This window comes from Chelonia mydas, chromosome 5 (genome assembly GCF_015237465.2).
Source record: "Chelonia mydas isolate rCheMyd1 chromosome 5, rCheMyd1.pri.v2, whole genome shotgun sequence".
Classification (NCBI taxonomy): Eukaryota; Metazoa; Chordata; order Testudines; family Cheloniidae; genus Chelonia; species Chelonia mydas.
In genome coordinates this window covers 17778150-17795490 of record NC_051245.2, presented here as the reverse complement: position 1 = coordinate 17795490, position 17341 = coordinate 17778150, and the positions used below count along the sequence as shown (strand labels likewise).

Genomic DNA, 17341 nt, shown 5'->3' with positions numbered 1-17341 from the left:
AGCCTCCAGCTTCACTCCCAGCCTCCTTCCCAGCAATTACTTCCCTTTCCCTCGGCTCTTCCATTACCCCTGACTCCCCCAAGCCTTTGCATTGCTTCTGAGGAGTGCAGGAAATGTGTTTCTGTATTGTAGTTTAAAGAAATCATTACTCAAAGTTCTTTATTAATATGCCTAGTAAGGAATCTATTTGTCAAAAAAAATTAAAAAAGAACATTTCCTGAACCTTTTTCATTGTCTGTATTGTTACAGACATACTTATTGACAGGTATTTTGAAATAAATTACCAAAATAATTGAAACTGGTATGATGATTTATTTTGACAAATAAAATATGCAGAATTTTAAAATATTGTGTGCAGAATTTTTGCGTGTGCGCGCGCAGAATTCCTTCAGGAGTGGTATATGAAAAGTACAGAACTACAGCATGTAAGTGTGGTTAAAATGTTTCTCTGTGTGAGTTTTATTAGTAGTATTGATGCTTATCATTTATAGTTTAACCCTTATTTTCCAAACTACTGGTTAACAAAGGTTGGTTACATCCCCTAGGCTTACACTGTGGAGCTCACTATTTCCATAGATGGGCAGCTTCAGTCCTACAGAGCCATTAAGCTCTATAGGGCTTAAGAGAACCAAAAACTTCCATAGAGCTGCTCTACTCCACATTAGTGGAGTCCCTCTTCCATCTATCCTCCTAAAAGCAACACAGGAGCTTAGTTTTGATGCTGCAAAGTTTAACTGGAACTCTCAGTTTTATGAAGTGTTCAAATATCCCTGGGAGATTTTTAAAATCAGGATTTACCTGTAGACAGTGTCAACAATGTACAAGGTATTTTATAGGGAAGAATGAAGTCAAAAACAGAAGTTCTTATTTGAGCAGTTTAAATCAGAAAAAAAACCCAAATTCTTTAAAAAGTCCTTATCTAGATTATGTACGAGGGCTGTGTTTTAGGAGATTTAGTTCCAGGGGTGGTGAAAAAGCATCAAAGGTTTACATTAAAAAGAGAATAATATTTAAAGGTGTGTACTCCTGTTTCCCAAAGAAACCCTTTCATGTGCTTGTAGATGAACTCCTACATTACCATCATGCTCAAGGAGATCAATTTGATTTCTTTCTTAAGACGCTTAGACATGAAGGTCCATATTTTTAAAATGTATTTAGGCATAGGTGCTGCAACTCTGAATGCAGCAAAGTCTCATTTTCACAAGTGATTTAGGTACTTATGAGCCTTTGAGATTTTGGCTCCTAAATTATGTTTTCTTCTTCTGTTCATAAACAGGTAAAAAGGGAAAGATGTACTTTAAACAATGAAATTCACATTCCTTTAATTTACTGAAATTCAATACTGTGTTCATCTGATACTTGATTAGTAAGGGTTTTTTCAACAGTTAAATCGTAACAGGTAGTTAGATATAGTACTCCTCACACATAGATCTCAGGGTATCTTACAAAGAAAAGGAAACATCATTATCAGGGAAATTGAGGCACAGACAGTTGAAGTATCTTGCCCAAAAGTCACACAGCAGGTCAGTTACAGAACTGAGACTAGAACCCATATCGCCTGGCTCCCAATCGAGTACCCTGTACTTTGGCACACACTGCCTGTCCTATCATATGCTCACCAAAGTATTGTTTATTTGCTCTCTCACATATGTTATTAACAAAGAAATAAAGCTTTAAAGATCATAAAATGTTTCATTCAGATTATCATAGTGAATCAGTTGTTCCAGTGCCAGACTTATTCATTTTTCACTTACTCAAAGTTTTTGTCGATAGTCGCACATTTAGTAAACTCTGGTATGCTTCTTTCCTGTTCTTTTTCACTTTTGATTTCATAAGTAAGTTTTAACACAAAGCTCCATGGATGTGAGCCCAGTCATCTCATTACAAGGTTTAATGCCTTTTGAGTTGGATCAGTACAAAAATCATTATAACTTATGCGTAAAAGATTAGAATGGGCATGTGTGGAAGTTCCAGAATTGAGCATTTGTCAAAACATCCATTAATCAGGCAATAACCTTGCTATTTATAATCATAAGGTGGAAAAAAGAGAGCACATTGCAAATGGGCCTTCTTGTTAAAATTATTCATTTGGGAATCAGTCAACCACTGATTCCTTTGACACAGAAGAGGTTGAATGAGAGCAGTGGATGATTGCACCTGAAATTTATGACACAAATATCTTTCAAACACCGCAAAAGAAAATATAACAAATTCTTCACTGACAAAGCTGAAGTCATTCCAGATTTTTATATTCTGACATGCCCAAGAAGAGTATTTCCCAGGCAGTATGACCACTTTCTCATGGGATTAATCACTCTGTTTCATTTATGCTGACTTTCAAGTGTTAGTACCCGCCAATCATATTCAAGGCAATCACCACAAGAAAGGGGACCCCCAACAGTTATTAAGACAAAGTGAGTGTTGTCCTTTATGCTTTTGAAGTGATTTATTCAATATTCAAACTGTACTGCTTGGGTTACTTCTGAAGCAAGCAGCTGAAGGCTGATTAGGTAATTAAGAAGGCTTCTGGGATACTAAAAGTCCATGAAAACCTGAGATGAGGTGCAGGTAGACAGATTAAGGCATGATGTTTTGTTTGGGAGATCACATATTATGAAGAACCACCTATTTTGGTGTGATATTGCCAGTCACTGAGAGAAATAAAGTAATGTATTTATTGGACCTCCTAAAATAACCTATTCTGGGAGATTGTGGGTCTTTGGCTCCATCTAATGGATAGCCCATTGAGAGGTTGATGAGTCTGCTACTGCTTCCAGCTGGTGGATTTAGGGCCAGATTTGTAAAAGTATTCAGGTATCTAATGCTGCTGATAGAAACCTAGTGGGATTTTGAAAAGTACATAGGCACCTAATCCCGTTGAAATTGGTACCTATCTGCATCTTGAACAGGAGGAGGAGGAGAACACTTACTGAGGAGATGCAGGATCCCCCTACTTTAAAAATGTCTAGCTACTTATTGGCTAACTTGGTGAAGAAGGAAGCTGACTGGGTCCTCACCCTCCCTTTTTAAACCCTAGCCTGGGCCATATGGAGCTTCTTTGTGTTCTGTTCCAGCAGCCCCACCCGCTCTGTCCTGAATTGATAGTTCAAAGCTATGTTTTGCAGATGTTGTGGATCTGACCAATCACCAGTTTGGGGGTCAGGAAGGAATTTTTTATTCTCAGAAGGACCAGATTGGCAGAGGCATGGAGAATTTTTATGCCCTTCTCACAGCATCCTGGAGACACAGTTAAGTTAAATAGGAACAGTATTTAATTATTGATAGTACTTAGTAAGGATGTTAGTTCATTGCAACTTGCGGCCAGAAGTAAAAAACCTGGGATTTTACTGATGGACCTTGTGCTCGTGGGATAGGGATGGTCTTGTGGCCTTTGAGGGCCGAGGTCCCCCCTTTTAGTATCTTGTGCCATGTTATAGAGTGAGTGGGTGGTAGAACTCAGAAGAGTGAGTGAGTCCTAGGGGTTGGCTGAGGAGAGCCTACCCTGAGTTATGGGTTAGATAGTAGGAGCCCTGTAATCCCAGCACTTAAAATGTCTGGTACGTGACAGGGCGGGTGATCCCCTCCCCTGTGTTTAAATTTAATTAAGTTGTGGCCTGTCACTTAAAATCCATCCCTGCCATGTCTACATCAATTCCTTTTGCTTACATTTCTAATACTAAAGTTCAGCTCAGGTACTTGGTGATTGCCACTCCCCTACCTGACCATCACTAAATTTAGGGTTACAAGATATTGGATCGTAAGCCTTTTGCTAGTGCACTACTGAATACATTGCCTATTCTGCCTAACTGGCGGAAACTTAACACTAGAGAGGAAAAATGCACAGGAACAAATTTTTTTTAATGGCAGCTGACTGACTAAAGATTTAACATGTCAGAATTAGTGAGCAGAGTGTAGGTGAGGCACTCAAAGGTGCGTAACAAATCTAGTTTATCACCTGGCTCATCCATGTATTACACATATTATGTTATCACACCTTGTACATATCTATATAATGATTGCCACTGTCTGTCACTCTGAAGCTTAATGTCATGTTTGAACCTAGAGCAGAGAGAGGTTCCTGGGGCGAGAGGTAGGATAATGGGGAGGTGGGGAAGTGTTACTGCTGGGTCCAAACAACTGGGAAGGAAGGTTGGTATGTTGTGGTTAGGTGATAAAAGCCAAAGTTGTAACATGTAATGGGTCCAGTCCTATTCAACATACCCATAAATGATCTGGAAAAAGGGGAAAACAGTGAAGTGGCAAAATTTGCAGATGATACAAAACTACTCAAGATAGTGAAGTCCCAGGCAGACTGCAAAGAGCTACAAAAGGATATCTCAAAACTGGGTGACTGGGCGACAAAATGGCAGATGAAATTCAATGTTGATAAATGCAGAGTAATGCACATTGGAAAACATAATCCCAACAATACATATAAAATGATGGGGGGGGGGTCTAAATTAGCTGTTACCACTCAAGAAAGAGATTTCGGAGTCACTGTGGATAGTTCTCTGAAAATATGCACTCAATGTGCAGCAGCAGTCAAAAAAGTGAACAGAATGCTAGGAATCATTAAGAAAGGGATAGATAATAAGACAGATAATATCATATTGCCTCTATATAAATCCATGGTATGCCCACACCTTGAATACTGTGTGCAGATGTGGTTGCCCCATCTCAAAAAAGATATATTGGAACTGGAAAAAGTTCATAAAAGGGCAACAAAAATTATTAGCAAAAAGAAAAGGAGTACTTGTGGCACCTTAGAGACTAACCAATTTATTTGAGCATAAGCTTTCGTGAGCTACAGCTAAAAAGAAAAGGAGTACTTGTGGCACCTTAGAGACTAACCAATTTATTTGAGCATAAGCTTTCGTGAGCTACAGCTCACTTCATCGGAAGTGACCTGTAGCTCACGAAAGCTTATGCTCAAATAAATTGGTTAGTCTCTAAGGTGCCACAAGTACTCCTTTTCTTTTTGCGAATACAGACTAACACGGCTGTTACTCTGAAAAATGATTAGGGGTATGAAACGGCTACCATATGAGGAGAGATTAATAAGAGTGGGACTTTTCAGCTTGAAAAAGAGATGACTAAGGGGGAATATGATAGAGGTCTATAAAATCATGACTGATGTGGAGAAAGTAAATAAGGAAGTGTTATTTACTCCTTCCTAGAACACAAGGACTAGGGGTCACCAAATGAAATTAATAGGCTGCAGGTTTAAAACAAACAAAAGGAAGTATTTTTTCACACAACGCACAGTCAACCTGTGGAACTCCTTGCCAGAGGATGTTGTGAAGGCCAAGACTATAACAGGGTTCAAAAAAATAACTAGATAAATTCATGGAGGATAGGTCCATCAATGGCTATTAGCCAGGATGGGCAGGGATGGTGACCCTAGCTTCTGTTTGCCAGAAGCTGGGAATGGGTGACAAGGAATAGATCACTTGATGATTACCTGTTCTGTTCATTCCCTTTAGCGCACCTGGCATTGGCCACTGTCGGAAGACAGGATACTGGACTAGCTGGACCTTTGGTCTGACCCAGTATGGCCGTTCTTATGTGCGTATTGCAGGTAGACAATGTGCATGTTTTGCACTTGCATTCTTTCTATGTGTGTTGCCTAACAGTTTCTTCCAGCAAGCTCTGTCGCCTCATAAGACGAATTACACCCAGACAACAGCGCAGGCTTTTAACTAGTATAAGTGTATGCACTGGATGCTCGGCGAGTGATTATTGGTAAGCTGTACTGGCAAAGTAGATAGGGCTTTTAAACTGTAGAAGCTGAGCAGAAGAGTGGAGGGATGGTTTTATGGTTAAGACATAAGACAGAAATTCTGGGTTTGGTTTCTAACTCAGCCAGAGACACATTGTATGATACTGGAAAGTCACTTGAGGTGAAATCCTGGCTGACAAAACTCACATTGATTTCAATGGGGGCAGGATTTCACTCTTGCGCTTTCTATGCCTCAGTCTGTCATCTGTAAAATAGGAATAACACCACTTCCTTTTCCCATCCTTTGGCATATTTTCAACTGTAAGCTCCTTATGGCAGTAATTCTCATGTACGAGGTGAATATGCAGTGCCTAGCTTAATAATAGCAAATTATAACATGCCCACAAGTTTATGGGTAAAAAACAATAGTAAGTTATCCTCATGTTTACGTTTTCATTTGCATCCCATTGTCCATGTCTATCTTTTTTGACTGTAAGATCCTTGGGGCAAGAACTCTTTCTTATTGTGTATTGTCCGAACACATAGATAGTTCCTGGAAAGAGGTTTATGTATGCACACATATATGGTGTGTACAGAAGTGGTAGCAAAATTGCAGAGTCATGTGATAAACTACATTTATGTAGCACCTTTGACAGCCTCACCTATACAAGAATACTAATGCATTCCACACACCATTTCTTCTACTCTTTGGTAGCCTTGCTTATCTTATACCTTGTTATTCTATCCTAATCTATTCCACTCTACTCAGGTTCTTATGTTACCCTCATTACCATAGTATCTAAGCACCTTCCAATGGTACATTAATTTGTTGGTTACTTTTTCTGCTGCAACCCCACTCATCTACCAATTGATACTCATGCCCATTTGCATCAACTCTCAAATGTTTCACTTATGCCACTATGTTGCCTATTGGCCTGATTTTCAGATGGGCTGAGCACCTACAGTTCCCATGGACTTTAACTGGAATTGCTGACGCTCAACCCTTCTGAAACCAGGCCACATGTGTCTTCCTGCTCCAGTCAGAATCCTTCTCTCACTCACATTTCCAAGCTCTTTGCCATTCTCCCCTAAGACGTCCCTGCTGTCCCAGTTCATGAAGGCATGCATTTTTCTTCATTTAAGAAGCTCATAAAAGCCATTTCCCTGAGGCCCTCAAAAGTGAGTTTATAATGTTATTTCTATTAATTAAATTATCTCCAACCATGGATTTAGGTTGCTAGCTTAAGGATTTACCACAGAAGTGAGTCAGCATGGATTTGTGCAAGGTAAATCATGTCAGACAAATCTGATTGCTCATTAATGAACAAACCTATTGCTCTGGAATCCAAATTATACTTAATTAAATATTTAACATATTTCAAAATAACACCCAGAGCATAAACAAACCAAACACACACTACAGTGCATTTCAGTCATAGGGAGGTCAGATAAGTATTAACTTTGAGCCCTGAAACAAAGGCCTAGATTCTCAGTTACACCGGTTGTCCACTGGGTACAGCTGAAATGGAGGGCCTGAAAGGAGATGGTTGAAGAGCCCCTATTCTGGGGCTGGATTTACAGTGGTCCCATCATAGATTAGAGCATCTTTTGGGCTGTTCTAATCCACAGTGGCTGGTAATGGCCTATACTAGCTGGGGGTACACCCACCAGGAGAAATCCTCTGTTAGAAAGATACCTGGCCTTCCAGCTTATTTGCATCAGCAGAATGGTACAAAAGGGCCAAAATAAATAATAGGATCTGGCTTAAATAATTTTAAAAAGGGTGAGAGAAGAAATATGTTAATAAATTACACCTTTAAAAGTTGAATTTAAGTGCTGATATTCATTATTTGGTACCTTGGGCCAAATTATGAAAAACGGCCCTTAACTTAAATTCATATATGTACCTACAAATATACACTTGGTCATGAAGATTCTCAGTCTGATTTGAATATGTAAATATGGGTTCTGAACAGACAGCCATTTTGATTCTTTACTAGGTCCTGAACTTTCAGAAAATGATTATTAGGTCACCATCTCCATGCAGAATCCTCCAGTGCAGGATCATTCTCTGTTGCACACAAGACAGTATAGGATAGTTTGAAATGTGCCAAGAGATAGGGCTTTCCAACCCTTCCACTGGGAGACATCTCTAATAATGCTCATATTCAGGAAGCTTTTTCCTGATATTTACCTATTTTCCCCTTTCTGAATTGTATTCTATTACCCCCAGTTATGGGGTAACTTCCTTTCATTATGCAAAATAATTCCTTTTCCTCCATGAGGTTTCAACATTTAAGATACCTGTAGACTGTTACTGGTATCATGTTGCCCACTTATTTACTGCTTTGCTAAAATACATATTTATCTCCTTCACTCTTCAACACATCTGGGCTACATGACCATTTTTGTTGTCTTTCTCTAATTTGTCAGTATCTCTTTGGTAACAAGGTACCCAGAACTGAATGTGGTATTCCAGGTCCAGAGCCGAATAGGACCCCTTCCTGAGATGAGGTAAATACCTTTGACTTCTTAGCATCAGGCAGAAACATGGCCACAGAAAGTGACTATCAAAGTCCCTCTCCTGTGATGTACATCTATATAGATGGAGCTGAAAATAAACCTGTAATTGCAACTATCATATTACACTGAAAAATTATGTCTAATGTTCTGATCGCTGTCAGCCTATGTCAGTATTACTAATTCACCAGGAGTCAGACTCTTGAGAATGTCTGGAGGACAGCATGAGGGTTTGTAGAACTGGGCAGGAGATGAAGGCGGGGAGGAGTAGTCAGAGCTGGGCAGTGAGTGGGTGAAGGTGATGCACCAGGAGAGTGGGAATGCAACAAGTGTGGTGTTTGCAAAATGAGGAGTTGGAGACATTATTTGGGACCCAGGAGAAGTGGAGTTGGGAGAGGGAGGGATGAAAGACAGTGGAGTATAGGGGAGATGGTCTGTGAATGCCACGGTTGTTGAATGGGTTAGTAGGAATTTGTTCTTTGGAGCACAGAGGGAAGTCTGAAGTTTCACCATTTATTTTAGGTATCAGATTTTTATTATCATATTATGTATTAACAATACCACTTAATATGCATGGTTTGTGGGACATTTTACAACTGTTGGGATAAGACCATCTAATGCCTATCTTTTTTCCTTTCTGTCTGTTAGTGTATTTTGATCCATATCTTCTTGAAAACAATATTTCCATTAGGAAAAGAATCCTGTCTAATCATTTTGTAGTAATTTCCTTGTAATGGTCTCTAATAGAGTTAGGTGAATAACGTAAGAAATTTTGGAAGATGTTTGTTCTAATTTTTAAAAGCATTCTTTGGGCTCTTGGTTACATCATTTCAGGGTTCATTTTTTGTGAACATTTGAGCAACTGAATTTAATTAGCACAGTTGCTCACCAAAAATGATTTTCAAAGTTGTACACAAGAGTATTCACAGACATTAAGTATAAAAAGTACACATGCCAAAATTCACAAAGTTAAGTCCCTCAACCAATTAGGGAACAAATGCATATGATGTATCTGGAAAATCACAACTAAATAACACTGTTTACATTTTGAATATTTGTGATCAAACCAGAGTATAAACATCCAAAAAAGCATTTGGCCAATACATTTGAATACTGATGAAATCTTGAACAGCTAAAGAATGTTCAGAAAGTTAAAAAAAAAAAAAGAAAAAAAGGAAGCTACATTCAGCAAATAAGTTATTTGTAACTAAATATTTGCTCAGCTCTAAATAGTTTCCTCACATTTTGGTAGAAGTTTTAGAGTAATTTCTGGAACTACAATAAATTAGAATAATTGAAGCCGCATGATGCCATGTTATGAGGCATCTCTTCAGTTGCTAGTTAGAATATCTATAATGAAAGGTGCTCATTAAAAACTTTCAAGAATTTGATTGTATAACCATCTTCTCCTGGGGCCTTGCCAAAGTCCAGAGAACATACTGACCTATATAACTCTGTTAATACAATTTCTGTTTCTAATACCTTCAGGTCAGTGGAGGTGAGACACTTCAATTCAATCTCAGTAAAGTTATGAAACGACTTAAAGTAGGATGATTAAATTTGGAAGAATATAAATCCATTTTGGAATCTAGAAAAATGTGTTTAATCATTAATTGTTAGACCTATAAAGTCATTAGTAATCACTTTTATCCTTATGTTCCACTAACCTTCTTTGATGGCCCATTCAGACCTCTTTCCATTTTGCATAATAACTTTAATCTCCATCAAAACACTTTCAAGTCAGCCTTTATCTACATAACACTTTGAGTCTTTGGACTTTGGTGGCAAAGCTTACATGTAGCTCCCTGCAAGTACCTTCATGGGCACAATTTCGAGAAATTCTGAATATTATACATTTGAGGGACATGGAATATATTAAATGGATTCCGTGCTGTTCATATGAGTTACTGGGTTGTCCAGAAAAAAAACAGCTCTTTTATCATAATGGTGCTGAGAATGGAAAAACTACAGTAACATCTAGCGCTGCGTATTTAATTACTTAAGAATTAACCGTAGATGATAATTGTGACAATATTGTCATCATCATCAATCACAGACTACCAATATTTAAGGGATTTAAAACATTCCTGAGAAATTTTTGATATATGTTTCTATATGTTAGTTTTTTGCATTATGGTTGTTTTTGTTTTGTTTTTTTTTTCTAATTTTTCAAATGACTTTGCCAAGCCAATTTACTTAAAAATACAAATGCCCTAATAGCCACAGAGAAGCCGCTTGGTGAAGTCACAGTGAGCAATTTCTTCACAGTGCCTTTTATTGTGACAACCCCCCCTGCCGCCCCCGCGCAAAAAAACCCCACCCCACCAAAAACAAAACAAAAGTCCTCCTATGTATGAAGAAAGATTTTATCTGTATGAGATTTCTCTTGAGAACATGGCGATCACAGAAATGAATCATATCCAGTTTCTTGTGCTACTGGATGCTATTACCAAAAAGGCGTATCTAGTGATCACAGAAGACGACTGGAAGACAAGAAATTCTATGTTCCATTCCCAGCTGTTACAACAACTATCTGTATAAATTCTAGCGAATCATTTAACTTTTGTGCTCAGCCTTAACATACAGGTGCATTGTGAGACTTAATATTTGTAAAGCATTTGAGCAAGCCTAGAGCATCACATACAAATGTTAAACAACAATAATAATAAAGAAAAATAATATCTTTGAAAGAAAAAATGCTATAGAAGTAAAACAAAGAAAACTGATTATTTCTCATGACTTCATTCAAACTGTGAACCATTTCCCCAATGCTTGAATACCAGTATTTCATCATCAAAGTACCAGTTCCCTGCATACCAGGCCCAGCATCAAGATGAACCATCAGAGACAGTGTGCAATGAATAATGGGATAACAGAATATCTCCTTAAACCCTTTTGACAGATACAAAATATGAGTTTTGTGAGTGCCATTAAATTCCAACACTTGGGCCAGCTCAGGGAATAGCATTTCCAGCTCCTGCTCTCTTCAAAATAGGGGGCCACATGGTGAAGTGCTTATTTAGTATTTAGATTTGCTCTGAAGTGTAGGAGCCAAGCTTATATGCTACCAAAGTTGCAGTCCAAAAATATAAAATGCTGATTATATTTTGGAGTCTATCTTCAGCTCAATGAGCTTTTCATTGGATCATCAGTTAAAGGTCTACTACATGACATGACCACTTGATTAAGAAAACTTGATCCTCCCTGATCTGGCTCTTATTATAGTTTTCAGCATATGATCAAGGACAGAGAATAATTTCAGCCAATCGGTGACGAACAAATAAATGCATGATCTCAGTTTAGTAGATCAATTATTTGTTCTAAATTCCATGGAGACAAACGATTTTTATTTCCTCTTTTCCCATCTCGATCATTGATGTATCTCATTGTTTTGTAAAAGCCAAGCAGAAGATGATTTAGCAATAATTTCAAACACATTAAGAGAGTGTATGTGCTCATTAGAATCAAACACTGTAATGATATAAGATCTTTTATTGATTATTGTTTCCAAAGTTATAAATGTAATGTAACTAAGGTTCCATCTAGACTGTAAGTACAATTTTATTCTGGTAACCTGGTTATAACACCTTCATTGACATTCATGCTACAGAATTATAGTGTTATCACCTGGTTACAGGAAGATAACCAAGTGCCAGTTTTGGTCAACTGCAGGAGTCAAACCTCAGTAGCCAATGCTGTTAGTAGCTGAATATTAACCATTGTTTGTGTTGGCACAAACCATACTATGGCAAACTCAGCCATTAAGTGGCTACAAATTTGGTTTGTACACAAGGACTTAGTGATAGCCTAGGAAAAGTCTCAAAAATTAGTAAACTCCAGAAGAAACTTCTTTCTTTTAAAATCACTAAAGAACAAAGAACTACCTACCCAAGTTTTCAATGGAATAGTAGCGCTGTTTGCTGTCTACTCGCACTGTCTCAGCATATGGGCTGCCCACTCCATAGCCAATGATGTATCCGCGTACAACAATGTTTGGATTCAGTGGTGGAGTCCAACTCATGACGATACTGGTTGTCAATGGCCTGACATGAAGAGAGCTTGGCTGATCAGGAACCTGAGATTCTGGGATACAAATAAAGGATCCATTAATATCCTGCTCATTGAGTTTTACCATTCACAAAGGCAGAGTTGAGATTAAGAAATATGTTATAAGAAAGTTACCAGGAATCTCACAGCTACATGCATAGTCTACCTGCAATTTCCCTTCTGAACATTCAGACTTGTTTTGAACTACATTCTTCAGCAACAAGTACATTAAGCAGCTTCTTCAACATATAAGGTCTCCTTTCCTCTTTTTAAGAAAAATAGAATATCCCTCTGTTCGTCCCATTTTTAGTGTATGAATACAAGGCAGATCTGAAATTATGCAGGAAAGTGGAAAATGGAAATGTTTGGAATTGATAAAAAATTTTCCATAACAAATTTTGAAGTCTTCCTGGTTTATTTGCAAGTCAAATAAGATGCTGAAATCAACTAGATGACTTATCATGGGCCAGTAGTTTAACTACAGTATTTAATGAGCTGGTTGACTTTGTAAGTGATATAATAGCATTTATAACAGCAATGACCTATCTCATGCCTGTGAAAACTTAATGTTAATTACGAGCAAGCAAGCTTGAACTTTCTTGGACATGCCTCTCTTGGCTTGGAGGCTGCTCTGAATAATACAACAGCACTCGGATAATAAAATGAAATAATACAATGATATCTTTTATACAAAAATAAAAAGAGTACTTGTGGCACCTTAGAGACTAACAAATTTATTTGAGCACAAGCTTTCATGAGCTACATGCGTACATCCGATGAAGTGAGCTGTAGCTCACGAAAGCTTATGCTCAAATAAATCTGTTAGTCTCTGTAAGGTGTCACAAGTACTCCTTTTCTTTCTGCGGATACAGACTAACACAGCTGCTACTCTGAAATCTTTTATACAGGTTCTCTCAAGGCATATTCATTTCTTATGTAGTACTTAATGACTTGACGTGTAACTAGCACACTTTGTCTTCAGTGAACCCATTTTTACTTTAAAGAATAGATGAATAAATGCCTTTTGTTGGAGTGTATGATAGCTACTATATCACAAGTCTCTTTAGAAGAGCAGCACAGTAGCTTGTCTTTTTGAGAGCAGAAAGAGACAAGCTACTATTTTTCCCCACTGAAGAGGCCTGTAGTATAATAGGCAAATGCATGGGGGGAGTGGTACAAAATGCTGGTGTAAAACTCCAACAAAAGATATTTTGAGATTGTGAAGCATTCCCACTATAAACCTTGGAAAAGACCATAAAAAGATGGACTTAATACTTTTCAGTCCTATTGTCATATATGGTACAATGGTGTCTTTGGTATTTTATGTGCTTTGAAATGAATTCTGTTTAATGCATTTAAAATCTTTTGAAGAACTATTGAATCTGATTAGTACATTACCAGTCTGATACATAAGTTTTAAAAGTTCTTTGCACTCAGTTTTCTTAAAGTTGCTATACATGGTCATAAACTTTAAGAATGAAGGAAATGCACTGAAGAATAGCTAATGACAAAACAAAAACCAGATTACACCAGCAGTGCCACAGCAAATCAAATACAATTGTCATTCATCTCCTTCTGACCTCCAGACTTTGCTTCAATGCAGAATCTAAAGTTACTTGAATGACTGTCTTTGAATACCGATGATTTTTCAAATTACAAAAGTGGTTCTTACGTGAAAAAGACATATAGTAGCAGTTTAGCACCTTGTAATAGGAAGTCGTAGAATGAAGTGATACTGGATTCCTTGCACGTGGTAGAAGCAGTAAATCTCAAGCAGTTCATGAAATCTGAACATTCAAAAAGCTATTGGCATCAAGCAATAATCTTTTCATCTCACTTACATAATATATAGAGATTTTAACACCAGCATAGACATCCCTAGGTAGCTGTTGGGTTCAAACAACTTTACTCTGATAGGCTGAACTGTTAGTATGAAGGAATTCAAATATATGTATCATACAATTTTAAACAGCAGTGTCATTGTTGTCTCAGTAGGAAAAACTATAAGGAATTTACCCTTCTTGTGAAATACAGAGACAAAAATGAACCTAGGGTGAACTCAACCATTTTGGACTATTTGCCCACATAAAAGTTTTATGAACATGGGAACACAGGACATTTCAGGGGCAGAATGCATTTTCGAGACAGAAGAATTCTATATATAATTCTAGCTTAAATCTAGCACCTGTCCTACTCCTTTTACATTGTTACTTAGATGATGCCAGGTCTTGGCATAAGGGTTTAGGAGAACTGCAAATGTGGTTAACTCTAATCTTTCTGAATATAGCTAAGTGCTTAGAGTTAACAATCCACTCTTGGAAGAGCTTGTTTCCTTCTGGCAGACTCATGGGAACTAAATGAATTGGTTTACTTTTGAAGGTTTTGTTCACAACCAGAAGGATCAGAAATGTAATATCACTCAGATTCTGCAAAAAACACTGTAAATGCTAAGACCCCACCAAGAAACCTTAATTATATGCCAGACTGTGGAATTTCCATGCACAGGTGCTGGAACTAGTAGTGCTAGGGGTGCTACTGCACCCCTGGCTTGAAATGGTTTCCCTCAGATACAGGGTTTACAGTTTGGTTCAATGGCTCTCAGCACCCCAACTATTCAAATTGTTCTACCACCTCTGTTTCCATGGCTGGTAGTGGTCTAATTATGATTAGAAATGATGCAGAACATAGTCCTTTTGCTTAAACTTATTATCTGATATTTTTCTACCCTGGAGTAAATGAAGCAATCTATCCATACTCCTCATCTAGCCAACTAATTCTGAAATGTATTGCCTTTGTACTGACTAGACCCACAGTTTCTTTTTGTGATTAAACCATTTCATCACATTGCTAGCCATTATTTCTTTAGGTCACATATCTAAAATGATCCAAAATACTTCCCCTTACACAATTACAATCTGCCTTGGATATCCAAGTAGGTTCTTTATCTGCTCAAGTAGCTCATCCCAATATCACCCATTGTCAATTCTGAATATAAGCTTCTTGGATGATAATGCACTGTAAACTTCCTTAAACACCACATATATTACTTTAGGCCAGATCCCAAGGTGGTGTAAATTGGTGTAGCTCCATTGACTTCCATGGAGCTATGGTTGTTTCTGCCAGCTAAGTATCTGGCCCACTGTGTCCACAGCCACATTCATTCATCAATGAATACCTCCTAGTTCACCAGTGTTCTCTTTATCTCTTCTACTTTATTAAATGTCTATATCTGTTTACTGAAGCTGGTCAGAAAAATTAAAATGGAACTATTTTCCATAGGAAAATGCTGTTGTTAAAACCAAATGCTTTGTAAAACGGTGTCAATTTTGTAAACATTTCATTCCAGACAAAAACTGAAAAAAGGGCCCAATGTCTTCGCCATGCATTAAGCAGTGGGGCCCTTTCTCTAGATGGATGTAGGAGGTAAACTGCCCCTTTCAGCTTCAGTAATGGGGTTTGCACAGAGGCTGGTTGAAAGGGGGCCATTGCCTCTTTAAGGCTCGCCCTCCCCCCCTCCACCTCCATGGATTACCTTTCCTAGGTAGCAAGCAGGAAAACAGTACAGCCAGAAGAGGTCAGGGTGGGGAATGCTGCCCCCTCCCTTTCCAGCTAGCTGGAAGGCGGGGGTGGGGGTGGAGGTTAAAAGAAAGGAGGAGTGTTTATATGCAGGGAAATTCTGGAAAAGCCCTCTTTAACCTGGACAAGGTATGCAGCTCCCAGAAGGAGTTAAAATATTAGCTGTGGGCATTACACTAGTCACCCCTTTTCTTGGGGGGGCGGAAGAGGGGAGCTGGGAAGGAATTTTCCCTCACCACCAAATTGGCCTAGGTGAGATGGGTTTATTGCCTTAGGTGAGTTGCTGACCTATTGAGGCACAAAAAGGGGGGGGGGGCGGGGGGGGGGAGGCTGCAATGTCACAATTCATTGTGCAATGATGTGGCAGATGTCCAGTGCAAGTATTCCATTGGGAATGGATATGGATCAGATAAAAAATGGATGGATAAAGGAGCTACAGAAGACACACTTTAAATAAGCAGAAAAAGGGGGTTTGGGGCTCTTACAATTGGTAGGGCAAGAAGTCAACTCCTCCTCCTTCATAGCCCCACTTGACCCTCATATAAGAGGCTCAGTGGCAGAGTCCCAGCAGCAGGGTGGCTGGGACCAGAATGGAAAAGGGGAACAGATGATAACAGCCCTCAAGAAATGATCATGGAATTACCTGCACTGTACAATTTTATCAGCCAAGTATTCCCAGGTATTTTAAAAGTAAAATTGCAGCCTAAATAATACCACATTCAGGGTCTCCTGTCTTCCTCCTAGCATAGATGGGCAATGTTGAAATGGAATATTTCAGCATCATTTCCAGAATGAAACATTTCAATTTTTTTCATTGTGAAGTGATTTTTCATTTTGATATTTTCTTTTTTATAATATATAATATGACATTTTTTAAAAAGTCAAAATTGAAGCCAAAGTATATGTGGTGCTTGATTTGAAATGATTTTTAAAATCATCCCTTGGAGAATTTTTAAAAGTTGATTTTGTTCTGATTCAAAACAACGCCAAATTTCAAAATCTGAAACACTTTGTGAAGCAGAATTTACATCCTTCACACAGCTCTACTCTTTACATACCTTTTACATTTAGCCCCTAGTAACTCTCACTTCCCCATCATCTTCCAGCTAAATGCATGTAAACATCTACTTAGAGCGTATAGATACATCTCTTGGTCTCTTCTTTATTGCATTTTTTTGCACTTTTATAGTCAATATCCAGTTATGCCTTTGTTTCTAACCTTTTTTCTGTCTACCTGATATTAAACATGATGCCAGAGACATTTCCGAAAGAAGGAATCTTCAAATTCAAACCTCCTTTGAAAGATCTCCATTCTACTTCTACATTTGTCAACCCTTCAAACATGAATAAAGATTCCACTTTCATTGCACTCTGCAATTGTGCATGGAGTTTCTCTGACTCTAATTTGATGTCTCCTGTCCTCGTTCATAGAAGGAAAAATTCTATGTATACGTCAGCTGCTGAAGTCACGCAGAATTG

General features: G+C 38.2%; 1 protein-coding gene across 2 annotated transcripts in view; it reads right to left on the bottom strand.

The window, feature by feature from the left end:
- Positions 1-17341, bottom strand: part of DCC (DCC netrin 1 receptor) — a 928337-nt gene that overhangs the window by 142030 nt on the left and 768966 nt on the right. For both annotated transcript variants that reach the window (XM_037902678.2, XM_043547198.1), the window contains exon 15: positions 12128-12322. In XM_037902678.2, the coding sequence (XP_037758606.1) occupies positions 12128-12322 (195 nt within the window). The remainder of the gene's footprint in view (positions 1-12127; positions 12323-17341) is intronic.